The following is a 22,554-nucleotide window of genomic DNA, read 5'->3' as shown; positions in this document are numbered from 1 at the left end:
TTAACTTTTCATTTATATTATGTTATGGAGAATGCAGAAGAAAGAGTGGGAACACCCCAGGGTGTGAGAGCACCTAAAGCTCACAAATAGGCAGGAGCAGGGCTAGAAACTATGGCAGAGAGACTTCAGCTCTGGAATCCCCAAGAGATAAGAATCAGGTGATTCACCCCAGGAAAGAACAGGAAGCAAAGCCTTATTACACTATATGACTAAAGGTTTGTGAACACGCAACATTCACACCTACTGTACATACAGAATATGGCCAAAACTAGGTGGACCACCCAGCTTGCTCCTCCAAACTTGTGGCAACAGTTTGAGGAAGGTGCTTTTTTGTTTCAGCATGACGTGCCCCATGTACAGATCCAGCTCTATAAAGACATGGTTTGGTGAGTTTGGTGTGGAAGAACTCAAAGGAACCGCAATGGGACCCTGTGGAACACCTTTGGGATTAATTATAAAGATGCTTGCAAGACATGCTTTCTCATCTAATATCTATCTAACTTCACAAATGCATTTTTGTCTGAAGGGCACAAATTCCCACAAGAATCTAGGCTGTTAAACAGGGAGGTGGGGGCTCAACACTAACGCACATGGTTTTGAAATGAGATGTCCAACAAAGATGGGTGATTGTAAACCTCAGACATGAAATATAAACAAAGCATATCCCTCTATTGTGTGTACTTGTCTCAATTAAGGGCACTAAGTGTCTGCTGCTTCCTTCCTCTGCTATCAGCATGAGTCACTTCTGACAAGTTTTCCTGACACCAAGAGATAAAAGGTGTCAGGGGAGGGATCTCCAGCTTATTGACAGCCTCAGCTCTGTTCATGTGTGCATGTGTGCTGTGTGAAGGGGGTGTGTCACTTCACCTTCCAATTAAATGTCAGAGCTCTGCTCACTGAGCTCTGCAGAATATGAGTTAAGCTCTCCGCCAACCCTTTATTTTTTAACAACTCAGACAAGCTTTATAAATTCTGGACTTTAAACAGATGTAGGGAATTGAAGAAACACAAACCAGGGAAGCTCATGCACTAGTGCAATGAACCTCTTTATTGATCAAAGATAAATTGACACATGAATGCACTCACATGCTCCCAGAATGACATCAAGCTCATCACACAAGTTTTGTGAGAAACCAGCTCCAGGGCTCCTGTAGGGACAACACTGGATATATAACAAGTACAAGCCGGCAACTCGACAGCTTCTCCATAGAAACGTTATTGTAGCATTATAGTATAGCATCTATAATGCTACAATAAAATTTTCTATGGAATAGCTGTCGAGTTGCCGGATTGTACTTGTTATGGATTCACTGTGAACTCAATTAGTCAGAGCACCGACCACTCTGCACACTAACTACATTATACAGCGGTAGAGCTTGGGTAAGTTTTCTTTTGCTACCTAACACTGGATATAATCTACTTGGCTGAGGCTCCTCACCCTGTGCCTGTGCATTGTAAGGGAGAGAGGAGAGTGGAAAGCCGGCCACAACAACGGTATGTGTTTGGCAGCCGCTGGAAATATGGAGGACCGGCAATCATTCAATAGAGCAGCGTGCATCTGATTGGTTATGATGCATCTCGGTGGTGTGGCCTCCTTTTTCAAGCATGCTTTTTTAGTTGGTCACACTTGAGCATGAGAGTGGGATTAATGGTGAACTGGTGTAGGTAAGAGAGCACTGCAGATAAACAGGTACAATTTACTGTATGTAGGAGGATTTGTTTTATCTCTGTGTAGCACCTGAGGCCAGTCACTTTACTGGGTGTATGTAAGGGTTTACAACTACTTTAAGGTGAATGTAGAATTAACTATACATTTGTGTAATGGAATCTATAAATTAATTTGGTTCATTGTTGACTCTTTTCTTTGCAGCTGCAAATTTTTGCCAACGATGCATCCTGTGTTGCACTGGCAAGTAAGCTGACATTCTCTCAGAGCACATCAGTTTATTATACGTCACTTCTGACATCCAACGCAAATTTCAATCTCTCCAGGTAATTAACTGAACCATATATCACCTCTCAGTATCCTAAAGTACACCTGTCACCACCAAACACAAAGAAAACAATGATGCATGCAAGTTATAAATTGATCCATCTTGCCATTGTCATTCCAAGATCATGCCAGTGGGTTCACATTCAAATTTTGCATCTTGAAAAGTGATTCTGAGTATACCTTTATAAGAAAGTAAGCCTACCCACTTCCTCTGGCCTCCTGTGTAGTTACCAGGGCCACTGATAAGGCAGTACAGCCAGCCCTCCTGTAGTGGGCCCGGGTCTCATCAGTTCAACAGGGGGGCCCGGGCCCCTGCTGAGCAGGAGGTCTGGCTGTACTGTCTTTTTGCAGGGACCAATCCTCTTCTGCCTCCCCCTGCAGCGCTGCCAGCTTCTCCTCCTCTTTCTCCCTCTGGCTGCACTGCAGGGGGATTGGTCCTAGCACATGTGCCCCTTCCATCTGCTGTCCAGACCCCTATGCCCTCTTCCCCAACACCGCTTCCGGCTTCTGTCCTCTCTTCTCCCGCAGGCAGCAACTTTGGGCACGGGAATGTTTCAGGATGGAGAGCAGGGGAAGGGAGCAGTCAATATGTAATTTACTGGCTCATTCCTTTCCTGAATAAACACAGTGAGCAATGAGTACCAATCACTCCTGTGTCCATTCATCTGTGCCTACTATGCTTCGGTTTGTGAATGAACAAGAAGCCTCAGAGTGCTTCCTATTCATATGTGCAGATGAGGCTGGAGAGAAAGGGACTGATAAACCTGTCTTCAGTCACTTTCGGGGGGGGATGTTGTCAAGTAAGCTGTATGGGTCCTGTGATTTCTAACAGCAGCCCTGGTAGTTACTACTACCAAATTGTATTTTCAATGGGCACAGTCTTGCAGTACATTACTGAAATCACATGTGGGATGGTGCTGCTCAGGAGAACAACCATGTCCCCGCTGTGAAGTCATTTGTGCTGTCCATGTGCAGGGTATCTGTGGCATGGTCAATGCTTTGGAGATTTGTTCCACCATAGAGATGGTGGTAGTTACATCACTGGAAACTGTGGCTCTGCACAGTGGCTGTGGAGAATGTTACAAACATTGAAAACACTTTGATGAATTGTGGCATGCTGTTGACAATCTAGAGCAGTGGTTCTCAACCTTACTAGTGTCGTGACCCCTTGATAAAATTTCCCAAGTTGTGGGGACCCCCAACAGTAGCGTGGGTTTTCAGCACCCAAGGCAAGACAAGTCATTTGCGCCCCTAACCCACTGAAATTTAGCGCTCCCTGAATCCCTTCCACTTGTACCGTATTAAAATCCCTTATGGTAAATTGTAGGATGTACTACTCTTTCTCCTTGTTCTCCTTTCTTTTCCTTTTATCTCTCTATCCTAATTTCTCTTCCCCCCCCCCCCATTCCTCTGTCTAGCTGTCTTTCTTGTTCTTTCTCTTATTCTTTCTCTCCCTTTTTCTTTGTTCCTCCCCCTCTTTTCCTCTCCTTTCCATGTATTCTCTATTTTTAATCCTTTTCTTACTTCTTGGTGGGGGGGGGAATGGGATGAGTGGCAGTGCTGGTGGGGGGTGGGATTAGTGACAATGCTTGGGGGGAGTTGTGATCAGCCAACTTAGGTGCTCTTGATCAAGGTCATCTGGTGATCTGAGAAATGTAGTGGGGACTCACTGTGTCTCCGGCTTCACTGTGTCTCTGACTTTGTGGTGTCTCGTAGCAGTGACACCTATGCCGAAATCAGGAGATAGGGTCTCCTCCAGCCCCTCCCACTTCACATTCCTCACCAGTCAGCTGACCTCTAGTCTCTGCCCCCCAGCCATGCCATGAACTTAATGGGCAGCTGCGAAGGGGCTGAGTGGGACAGCCCTGCTGGGCGGCCGCAAAAAGGTTGGGAGAGCAGTGCGGGCTTCAGGAACAGCCCAGGATTCGGTGACCCCTGGCAAATCACCATTCGACCCCCAGGTTGAGAACTACTGATCTAGGTGAACTCTTTGAAGAAGACGGGAACATTGCTGCACCAAGACAAATATGTAGGCTGTATGTCATACTTGTATGTAATATGTATTTCATAAATTCAATACTAGATATATGATCCGGTGCAGCAGTGCCACCTTGCCACTGTATATATAAGTTATAACAAATTGGAAGAAACCGTGTCAATGCTAAAAGTGTATTCTGTTCCTGTCTTTCCAGCCTCCCTCCAGTATTCCTCTGTTTCCTGAATCCGTCTGCTCTCAAGAACCTGACTGTAGATGACTCTTTAGCTCTTACAAAAAAACTCAACAAGCAATGTTTCCCCACTTCTCCAGGGCAGGCAGCTTCTAAACCCACCACTGAGCAGCTGCAGGTAATGATCTGCTTTAAGGCAATATCATTTGTATTTAATGACATATCTAACACTCTGAGGCTATGTTTCGTCATAGACAGACAGGCAGTAAGATACAGAGTTCCCAATTGTCCCTGATTTCGAGGGACTGTCCCTGATTTGGAGCAATGTCCCTCTGTCCCTCTCCTCCCTCATTTTGGTCTGATCTATATAGTTGCACATAAAATGCACTGTTTATCTTTCAAAAAGTGTTTCCCAGTGCTAAACCTTTCATCCAATTTCTAAATGGCTGCATTTGTAAATTTTAAAAGCCAATATAAATGAATAAACAAAATCACAATAATGTTGCGCTACTTCTAAAAATTAAAAAATTAAAAAATAACGTATAAAGAAGCCAGCATCCACAATGTAGTGACAAAGCAAAATAGATGAGTGATGAAAGATGCAGCGCTAAATGAAAGTGAACGGTGCACATATAAGTGACTACCAGACATGTAAAAAAATTGTAAAATAAGTGAAAAAATATTTGAACAATTCTTTTCAAGAAATAACTATTTAGTCCATAACCATATGAGTGTCCAACTCAATACGTGTTTATACTCGTATAAGTGTCCAACAAGGTGAAATGATATGTTTATGGATGAGCACGAAGATGTCATGTAAATCACAAGGATGATGTCTCAAAACTCTTGGAAGCCATGTAAATCACAGGGATGGTATTCCAATAGTCGATATCCACAAAAGAGTATAGAAGGAGCAAATACCCTTACCAGAATGGGTGGACACGTTTGCCGTACGGCTAGGTGTCATACAGGCTTGAGGATCAGCGATCCCAATATAGGCTCGATGAAAGGGCATGTGCAGCAGGATCCCCTGGTTCCTCTATGGCAATCGTTGGTGAGCTGGGGGAGATGGATGGTCCGGAACTCGATGAAGGTGTCTCACCTCAACACCTCTGCTCTCCCCAGTCACCAAAAAAAAAAAATATATATATATATAAAGGAATAGTAGTGGGAAAAAAAGCACTTGTGGATTTAATTAACCACAAAAAAAAGGTTAATTCTCCTTTAAGGGGGTGTGACAGGGGGCGTGTCCTATGCCTACATACATTTGCTAGTAGGTGTTCCTCATTCCCATCTCAAAATGTTGGGAGGTATGAAGATATATGTTTGTCCTCAAACCCGCCAAGACCAGCAAAGGTGCTAACCTGCATCTTGGCCCTCCGCCCTATTCATTTATTAACCCTTTTGTTGCCAGAGCCATTTTTGCTTTGTGTAAAAAAGACCTGAAGATTATATAAAACCCCCAGTAATATATATTTTCTAAAAGCAGGAACCCTAGAGAATAAAATAGTGATAGTTTCAATTTTTATGTGCCCCCCAATATTAGTGCAATGGTTTAGAAAAGGCAAAAAAAAAAATACACTAACTAATTTTTAGAGGAACACAAACACAATAAATGATTTTTGTTTGGGTAAAATATAAAAGATGAGTACATAGATACTGGCCATGTCATACCTTTAAAATTGTATGCGCTTATGAAATGGCCACAACCTTCAGTACCCTATATTTTCCATAAGCAACACTTTAAAGACCCCTACAGGTCATACATTTAGAGTTAATTGTAAATAATGGGCTTAGCATTATTAATCTCACTCTAGCTTGCGTGGCAATATGTACCATGTGTAGGGCAATCAACGCTTTCATACATAGGAGCCAATTACGCATGCATTTACTTTCGTACGTGTTTCGTATAAGGGGGTGGGGAGGATCAAAAATTTTGTGTGTGTGTGTTTTTTTTTTTTTACTAAACTTTTTTTTCATCACATAGGGGACTTTTTTGGTGATAGGTTCTCTTTAATGAGACATTAGGGGACTAAAAGACCCTTGATGTCACACAAGCCCTTCAATGAATCTAATGGAGTGGTAATGGATTACTGCCGTTGCTAAATGTGAAAGCTTCATGCTCAGGCTGGTTGTTAGGGATTGTTATTAACCCCACCCAGCTAATTCAACTGTCAGCCAAGGGCTTCCAGCAGACAGGTGAATATAAACAAAGGTGCTGGGTAGTATAAAAAAACAAAAATGGCATGGAGCCCCCAAAAATTTACACCAGACATGTATGGATTAAAAGGGGAAGCTCCACTCAAAAAATCTATACCAGAACCTTTTGTCGGCATGCAGCCTGGCAGGCCAGGAAAGGAGATGATGAGCTTGGGTCTCCTCCTCCTCCTCATACTGGGGCACATGCCCTCAATATAAGGGAGGTACCTCGCCAGCGAATCCTCCCTGGGTAAAGAACTTTTTCCCTATGTTGATGAGGACAAGTTCCTCTTCCCCACAACCCTGGCTCAGTTAGTTTTGAAAATGTCAAGTTTTCTGTAGTAGCTTGTATACATCATCACTTCACAAGCAGATTAGGAGCAACGCCAGGCATGGTATTTGAAATAGCTTTTAATGTTTAATTATTTCAAAGATTTTTATTTGCCTTGGTATATGTCCCCACCGGGGCAGTGCCTAGTCCACTGTGCCTATTAGCCTAGAAAATGGCTATTACTAATTTCAAAGATTTGGCTCTCATTGGCTTTAATGGGGTTCAACTTCAGCATCAGAACTTTGCCGAACCCACCAGGTATGTCCCAGTGATCAGCAAGATTTATCCTTTTTTTCTAACTTTCCTCTTACTTTCAATGTTGTAAAAAGCCCAGTGTTTACATAGATCAATAGCTGAAGCTTACAGTATACAGGCCTCCATCTAGGCTAAACCCCTCTGTTATTAGTCTGATAATAAAGACAGGTGTTAGCTTTATGCATTTTTGTATCATTCAATATTTTTTGTGTATCTTTCTACAGGTAGCCATGTCTCTGGTCAGCCAACTGACCACCTTCTCAGCTAGCACAATTACTGATCTGGGCCAGTCAGCTGTGGGTCTGTCTCCAAAACAAATTGACAAAATAAGCGATACAGACTTACAATCCAGCTTGTCTTCACTGGCCAGTGTCAGCGGCTGGAACAAAGGCCAAACCAGTTCTATCATGAATAAACTCCTGAAGTCAAACTACACAGTGAGTAAAAAAAAATCACTAAATGTAATACTTCCTATATATGCTTATAGTACCAACATGTGCTGCTGTAATCTGGCCTAGTTTACACTTGCACCTGGGGGGGGGGGGTGTTAGAATATGCAGTTGAGTCACGTTTTTTTCCTCCCCCAACAGCACCCCATAAGTGATATTGAAGTCTTATTTTTTTTGTTTGTTATTTTTAAACATGTTATACTTACCTGCTCTGTGCAGCGGTTTTGCATAGAGCAGCCCAGTTCCTCCCCTTCTCGGGTCCTCCCCCGGCGTTTCTGGCCCCTCCCTCCTACCGAGTGCCCCCATAGCAAGCAGCTTGTTATGGGAGCACCTGAGCCAAGCCGCTGCTCTGTGTGTCCATTCAGACATGCATCCATGGCTCAGGCCCCGCCCCCTCTCTCTCCTCATTGGCTCATTAACTTTGATTAACAACAGCGGGAGCCAATGGCGTCTGCTGCTGTGTCTCAGCCAATCAGGAGGGAGAGTCCCGGACAGCTGAGCCTCTCGTGCAACATCGCCGGATCGAGATGGGGCTCAGGTAAGTATTAGGGGGGCTGCTGCACACCGAAGGTTATAATCTTAATGTATAGAATGCATTAGGATATAAAACCTTCTGCCTTTAGAACCACTTTAAAGCGGTAGTAAACCCGCAGATTTTTATTTTTTTTTTAAACCTGTAAGGCAAAAGGCATAATGAGCTAGTATGCACCACATACTAGCTCATTATGAAATACTTACCTTAGAACGAGGCGTCGGCAGGTAAACTCAGTCCACGCAGAGGGAGCGGACATTTTCCCTCGGTGTGTCTTCTGGGTATCGCAGCTCAGGCGCTGTGAGTGGCAGGAGCTGTGATGTCGTCACTCCCGTGCATGCGCGCGGCAGACTTCTTTCCGGCAAGGTCCGGCATCTGCCGGACCTTTCAGCTGGGAAACTCAGAGCGCATGCGCCGCTGAAGTCAGCAGCTGCATGCAAGGGGAATATCTCCTAAACCGTACAGGTTTAGGAGATATTCTTTTTACCTACAGGTAAGCCTTATTATAGGCTTACCTGTAGGTCAAAGTGAAAAAAAAAAGGGTATACAACCACTTTAAGCTGCAAAGGAAGCCAAACAGAGTTGTACACATACTGCAGCTGTTATGGTTTGCTTTACTGTACAGTAAAAATAATCCCTTGTTACATTTGGTAGGCTGTACCGCTGCCAAACCCCACCCATTCAAATGAATGGGGCGGCACCGCAACCACGAGCCAAACGCTAAGCTCGCAGTTAAGGCACAGCATTCCCATTCAAAAAACCTATTTGGCTGTCAAAAATAAAAAATGGGCATTCAGGATGTGGCAGTCACCTTCTGAATGCCTGTCAGCCACACTTGCGCTAATCTGTGAAAAGTGACCCACCATGGATAGCTTTTCACAGACCAATGAGACCAATGAGCCATTTTTTTTTACTGTCCACGTCACTCTATTTAAGAGAAATCAACTGCTGAAGTATGTTAAGCAGCCAACACTTATAGGGCGTACACACGGTCAGACTTTGTTCGGACATTCCGACAACAAAATCCATGGATTTTTTCCGACAGATGTTGGCTCAAACTTGTCTTGCATACACACGGTCACACAAAGTTGTCGGAAAATCCGATTGTTTTAAACGCGGTGACGTAAAACATGTACGTCGGGACTATAAACGGGGCAGTGGCCAATAGCTTTCATCTCTTTATTTATTCTGAGCATGCGTGGCACTTTGTCCGTCGGATTTGTGTACACACGATCGGAAATTCCGACAACGGATTTTGTTGTCGGAAAATTTTGTCTCCTGCTCTCCAACTTTGTGTGTCGGAAAATCCGATGGAAAATGTCTGATGAAGCCTACACACGGTCGGAATTTCCGACAACACGCTCCGATCAGACATTTTCCATCGGAAAATCCGACCGTGTGTACGGGGCATTAAAGTGGTTGTACACACTGTACAACCACTTTTACCTAGTAAGCCTATATTAAGGCTTACCTGTAGGTGCTGGAAATATCTCCTAAACCTCTACGGTTTAGGAGATATTTACAATAAAGCCGTGCGCCAATGTCTACGGTGCATGCGCACTTTAGAAAGGGCAAATCGTGCCATTTCTAAAGGGGACATGCCGTGACTGGCGGCTCCCGCGCGCATAGTGGGGACAGCGGTGACATTTCAGGCTTCGGTTTCAGGTAAATGACACATGCATAGTAGCCCATTATGCTTTACCTTTGCAGGAAAATAAAGATGAAGTAAAACCCATCAGGGTTTTACTTCCGCGTCATTAGATTTGATTGACAGCAGCCAATGGCTGCGCTGCTATCAATCTATCCAATCAAGAGCCGAGAACCCCGGCCAGAGGAAGAGTGCGTCTCCGGCGTGTGAAATTCCAGGGCTCAGGTAAGTAAAACGGGGGGGGGGGGCTGGGGGGCCGGGGGGCCGGGGGGTCGGTCACTGCCAGATGTTTATTCACCTTAATGCATAGGATGCATTAAGGTGAAAAAACACAAGGGTTTACAACCCCTTTAAGTGTTCTGTGTCCTCTATTTGGTGGTTCCTCCCTTTGACCTCCACGTAATTACTGTGTCATGTGGTGACATGGAGGTCAGCAGAAGGAACTGCTAAGCATAGTGTGGAACCCAACAGACCAATGCTCAACTCTCCCGGAAATATAAAATTCTCATCGGACTTCAGCTAAAAAAGGAGGCACGGGTTATAGTAAAGTTACTTTTGCAGGTTTTGCTTTCTTCCCAATTTCATATTCCTGACATGGTGGCTTTTAAGGGAACCTGTTAAATTACCCTGCATAAGAAAAATACAGGTTCATTTTCATCTAAACCCAATTAGAAATGTAATATACAGTATGTCTAAGACCATTTTCAGCAAGTACACTTCAGCTGTTGGTCCTACCAGAAATGCAGTGTCCTTGTCACTTCCTGTGAGATTAAAAGACAGCAAAAACAATGTTATATTATTTCTGAAAACGACTTCTCATTGCCTCCCATGTAATAGAGTACAGCTGAAGTTTAGGTATGGTATATTTTTACATAGTTACATTGGTGGAGCAATGTAAGTATGTATTTGCTGTACTTATGGGATTCCCATGGAAGGTGGAAGTCCCTGTATTAGGCACCACTACTGCAGTCATCTCCACTAGCTTGCAGCGTTCTTTGAATGGCGCCCATGTTGCGCGAGAGACCTCCTGTATCAGTAAACAGCAGGACAGCTGACCGACACGGGACTTGGAAGCTGGTGGAGATCAGTGTAGTAGTGAAGTAGTGGCGGTCCATACTACAAGTGATTTCAAACTTCCACTGGGATTCCACAGGCATAGCATATACATACTTACATTGGTCCAAGCTGGACCAATATGACTATGTAGAATTGCCAGATCTAAACTTCAGCTCTAAGAGACGTTTGTAATCCAAATAATACGTGCAGCCAAGGGTGATAACCAAGACTCCCCCAATAAATACAGTGGAGTGAGTATTGTTACCCTACGACAGGAAGTGTGTTACTGGCAAGATCACAAGGTGAAAATAGAGGGGAAAAAAATATGAAAGAAGAAAATGAATGCAGCCACCACATCTAAGGAATGGTAAGCTGTAATTTATCGCTATTTTGGGTTTGGCTTTAGATACATTTAGTGTAATACAGTATATAGTTGACTGTCTTATAGCAGACAAGAACTGAGATAAGAAGTAGCACAGCATTATATGTAGCATCTAACTATGGCTCCCTATCTCTTTTAAACTGATGATTGGCACACATTGATAGTTTAAAAAGTATATAGCTACCTTTAAACAATGTTTTTTTCCTTTCCCCTCAGATTGGAAACTTGACAAACCTTGGCAGTTTGGTGAGTGGATTGCCGAGTCAGACTCTACTGGCCCTGGACCCGAAGAGTGTTGTAAATGCTGTGAAGGATCCTCAGTTTGCTAGCCAGCTGTCTAGCGCACCACCAGCCCTGCAAAATGCATTTGTTAAACAGGTAGGAAAATCACTAGCAAGACACACGTTTCCTGCAAATGGGTCAATAAGGCACGACTTTACAATACTGTATATACAATATAATATACAAAAAAAAAAAAGTTGATCTCCTGATTGACTTCTGCCAAACAGGGAGGACCACACACAGATCGAGATTAGGTTGGTCCCTGCTGAACCAACCGAATTTTGATTATTGTGTATCAACCTTACATTTGAAACCATGTTGATATGTTAGACCAGGCTTACTCAACCTTTTAACCCTAGAGGAACCCCAAAAATAATTTTCAGGTCTCGAGGAACCCTTACTAAAACCAATTCATCCGGGGTCAATGGAACAATGCCCCTTATACTGGTGGTCAATAGGAAGACTGTTCTCCTTAAAATGGTGCTCAGAATGCCACCCTTAAAGACAGCTAAAAAGATATTTTGTGTCACGCTGCTGGCTTTGCTAAGTGATGCTGAACCTTGAACTCTGTAGGCACCATCAAATAGGTGGTTCATCAGCCGCAGCTCAAGGAAACCCTAGCAACCTCTGGAGGAACCCCAGGTTGAGAATGGCTCTGTTAGACAATGGATCTTACTAAAATAATTGTCTTTTACTGAAACAGTATGCAGTAAATGGAATACAGTGGAACCTTGGATTACGAGCATAATCCGTTCCAGGAGAATGCTTGTAATCCGAAGCACTCGTATATCAAAGCTAATTTCCCCATAGAAGTCAATGGAAACTAATATAATTAATTCCGCATTGACTTCTATTACATGCAATACCGCATGTGCCCAGAGGTGGGGGGGGGGCACCGTAGAGCCTCAGAAATACTCGGGGACAGCTCGGCTGAACTCGGAAAGGCTAGGAAAGGCTCGGAAACACTCGGGACAGAGTATTTCTGAGTGTTTCCGAGTATTTCTGAGTGATGCCAAGTATTTCCGAACGGCTCAGAACTGTTCCGAGTGTCCCCGGCACCCCTGCACCTCTGGCCAAATGCGGTACTGCACACTCCATTAGCTTGAATTCTGCTCTCTTTGCGAGACAACACTCGCAAACCGAGTCAGAATTAAAAAAAAAAAAAGTTGCTTATCTTTCAAAATGCCCGTTAACCGCGTTACTTGTAAACCAAGGTTCCACTGTACACTTTTATAGGATGACCGATATGTTTATTTGATTCAGAATGGTATTGCGATAGTCCCAGTGTTGTAGAAACATTAAAATAAAGTATTTTATTTGGGGTTATCCTTACATTGGTAGTCAGTGGGAGAGTTGGCCCTTTACAATGGTGGTAAGTTGAGAGGTGTCCCCTTACATTAGTAGTCATTGGGAGAAGGGTGTCCTTCCAATATACTCAGTAAAAGATGTGCCCTCTTTCATCTACATTCAGTGAGTGGAAGAATGTTTCTTATATTGGTTAGACGTGTGCAATCCGTTTCGGCCGAATTCGTTTTTCGACAAAATTCGACAAAATCGTTAATTCAGAAATATTCTAATTAACAAAATCCCGTTTAATGAATTTCTTCAAATACGAAAATTTCGGAAATTCGAAAAATCCAAAAATAACAACGAAAATCCAAAAATTCAAAAGAACGAAAATCCGAAAATTTGAAAACCAGACAATTCGAAAATCCAAAATAAGAACTAATAATATCTATTACTAACTATTAAATTATAGGTATTTGAATTTCTTTTCAAATTTGGCTGTTAGTGAACGTAACCGAACACGAATTTATCCAAAGTTACGAATTATCTGAAATAACGAACGCCGCATCTAAACGAAGGGAACGCAACAAATTAATAATATCCGAACATCCCAAAATAAGAACGAAAAGTCAAAAGAATGAAAATTCGAAAATAAAAACGATGATCCGAAAATTCAAAAAAACGAAAATCCGAAAATAAGAACAAAAATCCGAAAATTTTAAAATCAGACAATTCGAAAATCCAAAATAAGAACTAACTAATAATATCTATTACTAACTATTAAATTATAGGTATTTGTATTTCTTTTCAAACTTGGCTGTTAATGAACGTAACGAACAAGAATTTATCCAAAGTTACGAATTATCTGAAATAACGAATGTCGCATCTAAACGAATGGAACGCAACAAATTGATAATATCCGAACATCCGCAAATAAGAACGAAAATCCGAAAATTCTAAAGAACGAAAATCCGAAAAGAACGAAAACCCGAAAATTCAAAAAAACGAAAATCCAAAAAGAAGAACGAAAATCCAAAAAGAAGAACGAAAATCCGAAAATCCAAAATAAAAACTAACTAATAATATCTATTACTAACTATTAAATGATAGGCATTTGAATTTCTTTTCAAATTTGGCTGTTAGTGAATGTAACAAACACAATTTATCCAAAGTTATGAATTATCCGAAACAACGAATGCTGCATGTAAACTAATGGAAAGTAAACAAATTAATAGTAATAAATAATAATAATAAGGATATAAACATTATTATTATTTATTATTATTAATTAGTTGCGTTCCATTCGTTTAGATGCGGCATTCATTATTTTGCATAATTCGTAACGTCAGATAAATTCGTATTCGTTACGTTCCCTAACAGCCAAATTTGAAAGGAAATTCCAATACCTATAATTTAATAGTTTGGTTCTTATTTTCGGATTTTCGTTCTTTCGAATTTTTTGATTTTCGTTCTTATTTTTGAATTTTCGAATTTTCAAATTTTTGGATTTTCAATTATTCGGACTTGAGAATTTTCTGATTTTTGAATTTCCGATTTTCCAAATTTGCTAATTTTCGGATTTCGACATTCGAGTTTACGAAGTTACAAATTTATCCAAAATAACAAATTTCGATCATAATGAATGACCCGAAAAACAAAAGAAAAAGCAAAAACCAATGAAACGAAAATGAAAACAAACAAATTTTTCGGTAGTGCACATGTCTAATATTGGTAGTCTATGGAATACATGCACCATTTTATTTGGGGCAGTAGGAGAAGAGCATTCTTATGGGATCAGTAAGATTAAGAATGCCCCTTAGATTTTGGTCAGTGGGAAGAATACCACTTATAAAGACAGTTTAAAATATCATTGGTGTCATGCCCCTGCCAAGCGACATTGGCCCTGAAACTGGGTAGGCACCATCAGATGGCCGGATAATGTGCACTTCTCAAGGAACCCCTAGCAGCCTCTGGAGGAAATCTAGTGTTGCAGAAAATTTGTTGGAGGATGGCTTGTCTAGACAATGACCAATACTGTTGTGTTTCAGAGAATTGAGATTTCTTATATTGTCTTCTGAACTCCATTGATGATTTGCTCTGCTCTCACTTCCTTCCTTCCTTTAATGTACCTTAAAATGTAATAAAACACCAAGTTATTAAAAAAAAAAACTGCAACAAAAAGTTGTGTAGCTTCAAGCCCAAAGACTTAAAAGGTTTACGTGTAATAGATACTGCATGGTCACAATTCTCTTCCGTCTTTTCTTCCTAGATTATTGCTGCAGATTCCAATGTATCAAACATTGTGAAAAATGTTCCTGCAAATTTGGTTTCTTTCATCCCCAGTTCCAAACTGATCTTTAAAACTGATAAGCCAGTTTTGCAAGACATCAACAGCATTCCATGGACCCCCAACCAGGTACGATGGGAATTCCTACCAAATAAACTTTTGAAAAGCAGTCCTTTTCTTAAAATTCACACTTCAAATATCAAAGTCAGCATTATCAAACCATTTTATTAATATAGAGTAGAACACCAGACTAAACTTTTATTTATTTTTTAGTTTTGGATAACGTGAGAAAGGTTTAAAACTCCTGTCAAATACTATATATGTCTAAATTTACATAATTCTTTTGCCAGGCCGCCATGTTTTTTGATGACGTGCTGTCTTCTACAACCAATTACACACTGTGAGTATTTTACCCCAGCATTCTATAAAGTGACACGTCTGTATACAGATGTCATACTGTATGTTTTCCAAAGAAGAAATTTACTAATTACTGTTTAAATTTATAATGGAAAAGATCATGGATGTAAGTTTAGAACAAGTTTAACACTTTCAATATATATATTTTTTTCAAATATGGACTTTTAATACTTATAATTAATTGAACCAAAAAAAAACAGTAATATGCAGTTTTATAATTATAGATAAAAAAAAAAAATCAGCGCCCCAGGGGTTTTTGTATTATCTTTCTCAAGGCTATAGTGGTAGGTGAGAAATCCCCCACATTCCCAATGGGGAAACAACATATAAGTAAAAACAGCACTCACTAAAAATAAACAGAATGTACTCCTAAAGTCCCAGTCCAAAAAGTGTCCTTCCAAAGGATTTATAACATCCCTAAGTCCAAAATGGGTCAAACAACTCCGGAGATGTCCCCTCCGATAAAGTTTCTGTGTGATGTTTCCCGTCTGTGAGAAATTTTGAAAGAAAAAGTACTATAATATTTTTTCTTTCGAGATTACTCACAGATGGGAGGGAAACATCACAAAGAAACGTCATCGGAGGGAACATCACTGGAATTGTTTGACCCATTTTGGAATTTTATAAATCCTTTGGAAGGACACTTTTTGAATGGGACTAAGAGTACATTAAGAGTACATTCTGTTTAATTTTAGTGAGTGCTTTTTTATAATTAATTGTAACTTCATTGTAGTCTATATATATATATATATATATATATATATATATATATATATATATATATATATATATATAGCTTATTATTATTATTTAAGGTACTATATAGCGCTGTCAATTTTATTCAGCGCTTTACATATACATTGTACATTCACATCAGTCCCTACCCTCAAGGAGCTTACAATCTAAGGTCCCTAACTCACATTCATATACTAGGGCCAATTTAGGCAGAAGCCAATTAACCTACCAGCAGGCCCATTGCGACAAGACAGGCAAAACAAGCAATTTCTTGGGGCCCCGAGCTGGCCTGGGGCCCCAGCCGTGCCGCCGTTTCCTATAAGCTGCAGCCTGTAGTGTGGCCGAGCTCCTCTTCCTTCCTCCTGCAGTCCATGCGATACAGGACTCAGGAGATTCAGTTTCCTGTTCCCGGCCAGACTGACAGGAAGTGCACACACTGAGTGCTCACTTCCTTTCAGTCCAGCCAGCCGGGAACAGATAACTGAATCCCCTGAAGCGCGGTACATGGTAGGGAGGGGGGTTAAAAAGAACACAGGGGGAAGTAGTAAGGGGGGCTTTGCATGCGTGCGGGGGTGGGGTTGGGGGGCCTCCATGTCCATTTTGCTTGGAGCCCCCAAATTCCTTCAAACGGCCCTGCCTACCAGCATGTCTTTGGAGTGTGGGAGGAAACCGGAGTACCCGGAGGAAACCCACGCAGGCACAGGAAGAACATGCAAACTCCAGGCAGGTAGTGTCGTGGTTGGGATTCAAACCAGCGACCCTTTTTACTGCTAGGCAAGATATATATATATATATATATATATATATCTTATCCGTAATATTTAACAGAAACTCTTTTTTTTAACAGAAACTAATACGTAATATTTAAAAAGATTGAAAAATTGTTTTTCTTTATTTACAATGATTTTATTTGATTGAAAAAAACTGTGATTTACAGAGATAAATAGTTTAAGAGGGCCCCTACGGACCTCTTATAGCCACCTTGCCTGTGTTCCCCTGCTTGGGCAAGGTGTAAGTGTCTCTTTAAGATAAATGTAAAACACACTAATGAGTGAGTCTGAGACGTGAATTGTCCCTTGTTGAACAGCTCAATCAAATGTTTAACAAATAGAAATTGTGCCTAAAAGGAGATCATTATCATCTGTCTCTTAGCTAATCCATGGTGCTCTGGGAATCCTTTGTCTTGAATTAAATAAAGAATGTATATACATCACAAAAAAGTGATTTAAAACTATAGTGTCATAACATAAACAAAAAACAAAAAATGTAAAACAGAATCAACTCAAAACCATTATAGTTTCCCTTTAAATGCAAGCTGTAATTAACCTTACATGTTACTCCCTTCTTTTAGGATTTCTGCATCTGTCCTACAAGGTTTTACTTGCAGTACCCCCAACAAAATAGATAACGACCATCTAAAGACCCTGGCCAAAGCTATGAAGACACAAAATGCTGCACTTAGTGAAGCTCAGGTGAGCTGTACATTTCACACTGCTATGGGGGGAAGCTATTTAAAGGGGCGGTATAATGTTATTGTACAATATATTACATTTATTATGCTCAGGACTTAAAAATTAAAAAAAAATGTTTTCCCTTTCTATTTACAGAAAATTAGAAAAATGTGTATGAATATTTCTTAATTACATTTCTCATCATTAAAGTGGAGTTCTGCCGAATTTTTTTTTTTTTTTTTAAAGTCAGCAGCTACAAATACTGCAGCTGCTGACTTTTAAAATATGGACACTTACCTGTCCAGGGCGCCCGCGATGTCGGCACCTGAAGCCGATCTGTCCCTCGGCTCTCGGGTGGAGGCTCTGCCATCTTCGGTAAGAGAATCAGGAAGTGAAGCCTTGTGAAGCCTCCCACTGGTCCCTGCTGTCTTCTGGCACCTGTGTGTCTCCCAGAAGACAAGGGGGGGGGGAGGACAGGGGAGGCGCAGGATATGGCATATGGATACTGCAGCTATCTATGCCCAGAAGTGGGAACAAATACCTGGATTATACAGGTATCTGCTCTCCCCTCCCCCCTGAAAGGTGCCAAATGTGACACCGGAGGGGGGGAGGAATCTGAAAAGCGTAAGTTCCATTTTTGGGTGGAACTCCGCTTTAACGGGAGCTTTATACTTCTTTTTATATGTATACTTGTCTCACCCTAACTGCTCTGTTAAAAAAACAAAAAATTTGTTTACAGGGCTCGATGGTTTAAAGCGGATGTAAACCCATCGATAAAACCGTTTAATTTCCAGCATGTGCCAGAAATGTAACACTCCCATTGGTTGTGCTCTCAACCAAACTGTCAAACCGTCCAATGAATGGTGTTCATAACTGATCACATGTGCAGCATCATGGCAGTTGTAGATTAAACAGAGGCAAAGATGGCAGCTTCCTTGGCTGAAAACGATAGGGGGGGTTTGCTTACACTTTAAGCGTAAATTTATAGACACCACTAAATGATCACAAAAGTGACTACTCCCCTCTCCCTCTCCCCTTCTGCCTGCTGTAGAGGCCTTCGGTTTTTAATGTAGAGGTTGATTCTCAGCAGAGAAGGACTAACTTGACCTGTGGACAATCTGCACGTATAGGGACCTTAACATTGATTAGTAGAAGCACTGTATATGATGAGCTTCATTCAATATTGCCGAAATCTTGCAGATCATTTTAATCAGTCTTTTTTTTTCCTATTAGCTGACCTGTCTATCTAGGCAAGTGACCAAGAATGGCTACCCAACAGATCTGGATCAGTATCCTACAGAAATGTTCCTGTTTCTAAAGTTAGTTCAGAACTTTATGTGGGGAAATAAATAAAATATATATTAAGTGTTTTTTTTTATGTATCATGCACTTTTTCTACATGTCTATTATTGTGATTTCTTAACATATGTATACCTTTTATATACTTTGTGCTTTGGTCTGTCTATTAAAGACCCGGGTGTCTGGCTATTATTTATTAAGTGAATACCAAGAGTTAAAGTCCAGTTGAAGTCATAAAAATAGAGATAATATCAGGTATCCATTTTAGTAACAATCTACATTTTTATAGTCCCGCATTCTGTTTCCTTTTACAGAAGTTCCGCTTATGCCGTGGTTCACAAATGTGCCTGTCCACTTGCACGTGCACATTGCGGATAGAGCAGCTCATTCATTTCAATGGGCTGCCCTACCCATGAGAAACGTAGGGAAAGAGGCTTCCGACCCTTTTTTTTTGTATTGCCCCGCACCGCCAATGCTGGGGGGACTAATGGCATCAATGCTGGGGGACTATAGGCATCCCCCTGTGTCTGCTAAAGAGCAGTGCATTTCTCTACAGGTCAGGAATAAGTGGAATTTGGCACATCTCCCCAGTCACAGAGATCTGAATCTAGTCTAAATGTGACCTTGCAGTCAGGAATGCGTGCAATTTTGGGCGCATTCTATGGTCGCAGAGATGTGAACCTAGCCTAAATGTAATATGCAATCCAGTAGACACCAGAGTTAGACCCAGTGCACTCTGTATTGTAAACAAACCTGGTCATACATGTCCTCTCCACTTTTCTGCAATTCAAGTCTGCATGAGGAGGGGTGTTACTTAGTTGGTTACATAGTTGGTAAGGTTGAAAAAAGACACAAGTCCATCAAGTCCAACCTGTGTGTGTGTGCGCTTTTATGTCAATATTACATTGTATATCCCTGTATGTTGTGGTCGTTTAGGTGCCTATCTAATCGTTTTTTGAAATTATCAACGCTCTACAGCTTGTAGAAAAGAATTCCACATTCTTACCGCTCTTACAGTAAAGAACCCTCTACGCAGTTTTCAGTTAAATCTCATTTTAGTGAATAGCCAGGAGTGTTTTTAAATGCCCTTAGGGTGTGGCTAATACTCAGCTCTGCTAGCACAGAGCTCTGTAATGTGGACACAGGAAGCACATTTTAAAAGGGTTGTAAACCTACGTGTTTTTTCACCTTAATGCATCCTATACATTAGGGTGAAAAAACACCTTGCAGTCACAGGCCCCCTAGCCCCCCCCCCCCCGTTTTGATTATCTGAGCCCCGAATTTCCGTCGGCGCGTCCCCACCGTCCCTCTCTCCACGGGTTCCCAGCTCTTGATTGGATAGATTGATAGCAGCGCAGCCATTGGCTCCCGCTGCTGTCAATCAAATCCAGTGATGCGGGCGTGGGGAGGCGTGGCTGAGTCCTGCATTCGGCCTCTATGGACGCCGAATGCTGAACTCGGGAGCGTGCCCGCAAGGTAATCCCCTCGGTAGACTGCTTCTCCAAGGGGGTTATCTAATGCGGAGAAAAAATTATCCTTTAGTATCACTTTAATTTCCAAGCAAAATTCAGTCACAATTCATAGTGTGGAGATACAGATCTATAAAGAGATTAAAAAAGTGGCTTTAATTATGCTTCAAATGCTGTAACCCATAGCAGCCAATTAGCATTCCACTGGAGCTTGCTGACTCTGGGCCAATATCCCGTATTTCTTCTCCACCAGTATGAATGTGTTATCTAAGAATACATTTACAGTAGATATGTCATGCTATAAAAAGGTACATAGGCATGTTTGTATGTTTGTTTCTGGTGTTTTACTGATCCCATCATTTTTTGTTCCTGCAGTTCCTCTATGTATATAAATGGCTCCATTGGTTGCAAAGACTTCTATACCAAAGTCGGAGCTGCGAATGTGAGCATCCTACAGAAAGGATCTAAGCTTCGCAACAACCTGCTAACTCAGGCCTTGTCTTGTTTGGTGAGTAGATCCTACACTACATCAGGAGCTCTGTCAAATGTAAACATTTTGTCGAAATTGTTTTGACGACCATTTAATAAGCTCCAGGCGAAAAATAAAAATTGAGAAAAAATATATAGAAAAAAATATTTTATGTAGTTTGATCCTGGGAAATACACTATATTACCAAAAGTATTGGAACGCCTGCCTTCACACACACATGAACTTTAATGGCAAACCAGTCTTATGCCCCGTACACACGGTCGGATTTTCCGACAGAAAATGTGTGATAGGACCTTGTTGTCTGAAATTCCGACCATGTGTGGGCTCCATCACACATTTTCCATCGGATTTTCCGACACACAAAGTTTGAGAGCAGGCTATAAAATTCTCCGACAACAAAATCCGTTGTCAGAATTTCCGATCGTGTGTACACAAATCCGACGCACAAAGTGCCACGCATGCTCAGAATAAATAAAGAGATGAAAGCTATTGGCTACTGCCCCGTTTATAGTCCCGACGTACGTGTTTTATGTCACCGCGTTCAGAACGATCGGATTTTACGACAACTTTGTGTGACCGTGTGTATGCAAGACAAGTTTGAGCCAACATCCGTCGGAAAAAATCCAAGGATTTTGTTGTCAGAATGTCCGATCAATGTCCGACCGTGTGTACGGGGCATGAGTCTGTAGGATTCAATACTGAGTTGATCCACCCTTTGCAGCTATAACAGCTTCAACTCTCCTGGGAAGGCTGTCCACAGTGTTTAGGAGTGTGTCTATGGGAATGTTTGACCATTCTTCCAGACACGCATTTGTGAGGTCAGGCGCTGATGTGGACGAGAAGGCCTGGCTCCGCTCTAATTCATCCCAAAAGTGTTCTATCGGGTTGAGGTCAAGACTCTGTGCAGGCCAGTCAAGTTCCTCCACCCCAAACTCGCTCATCTATGTTTTTATGGACCTTGCTTTGCGCACTGGTCCAAATCATTTGGTGGAGGGAGGATTATGGTTTGGAGTTGTTTTTCAGGGGTTGGGCTTGGCCCCTTAGTTCCAGTGAAGGTAACACTTAAGGCATCAGCATACCAAGACATTTTGGACAATTTTATGCTCCCAACTTTGTGGGAACAGTTTGGGGATGGCCCCTTTCTGTTCCAACTTGACTGCACTCCAATGCACAAAGCAAGGTCCATAACGACATGGATGAGCGAGTTTGGGGTGGAGGAACTTGACTGGCCTGCACAGTCCTGACCTCAACCCGATAGAACACTTTTGGAATGACTTAGAGCGGAGACTGCGAGCCAGGCCTTCTCGTCCACATCAGTGCCTGACCTCACAAATGCACTTCTGTCAGAATGGTCAAACATTCCCATAGACACTCCTAAACCTTGTGGAGCTTTCCCAGAAGAGATGAAGCTGTTATAGCTGCAAAGGGTGGGCCAACTCAATATTGAACCCTACGGACTAAGACTAGGATGCCAAGTTCATGTGCGTGTAAAGGCAGGGGTCCCAATACTTTTGGTAATATAGTGTATATTGATCAAGTCAGGCCAAGCATTCCATTTGAAGCACAACGCTTGGAGTTTTCACTTCCTTAAAATCTAAAGAAAATGAGAAGATTTGGGCAAAATTTGCAATTTTGCTAAAATGCTTTGGAATCTATGGATATGTAAAATTAAGTTTTGGTGGCTTTTAAGGTTGCAATGCGCTTTAAATTGCTCCTTATGGTTTCAAAAGCTCCTTTCACCTATCCCGGACATGTTCCTTTACCAAAATGTCCCCTCATTCGTTTATATTTTCTTACAGAAACAAATTAATGTTAACTATAATA

The 22,554-nt window shown here is 41.6% G+C and overlaps 1 protein-coding gene across 2 annotated transcripts in view; it reads left to right on the top strand.

The window, feature by feature from the left end:
- The window catches only part of MSLN (mesothelin), a 105,708-nt gene that overhangs the window by 60,559 nt on the left and 22,595 nt on the right, over window positions 1–22,554 (top strand). For both annotated transcript variants that reach the window (XM_073636437.1, XM_073636438.1), the window contains exons 23-31: window positions 1,871–1,992; window positions 4,186–4,339; window positions 7,171–7,383; window positions 11,230–11,391; window positions 14,852–14,998; window positions 15,220–15,269; window positions 17,373–17,493; window positions 18,706–18,791; window positions 20,616–20,748. In XM_073636437.1, coding sequence (XP_073492538.1) covers window positions 1,871–1,992; window positions 4,186–4,339; window positions 7,171–7,383; window positions 11,230–11,391; window positions 14,852–14,998; window positions 15,220–15,269; window positions 17,373–17,493; window positions 18,706–18,791; window positions 20,616–20,748 — 1,188 coding nt within the window. The remainder of the gene's footprint in view (window positions 1–1,870; window positions 1,993–4,185; window positions 4,340–7,170; window positions 7,384–11,229; window positions 11,392–14,851; window positions 14,999–15,219; window positions 15,270–17,372; window positions 17,494–18,705; window positions 18,792–20,615; window positions 20,749–22,554) is intronic.

The sequence above is a fragment of the Aquarana catesbeiana genome, linkage group LG06, assembly GCF_042186555.1.
Source record: "Aquarana catesbeiana isolate 2022-GZ linkage group LG06, ASM4218655v1, whole genome shotgun sequence".
NCBI classification, from domain to species: Eukaryota; Metazoa; Chordata; class Amphibia; order Anura; family Ranidae; genus Aquarana; species Aquarana catesbeiana.
Note: the sequence above shows the minus strand (reverse complement) of the source record. Positions and strands in the feature narration are given on the sequence as shown.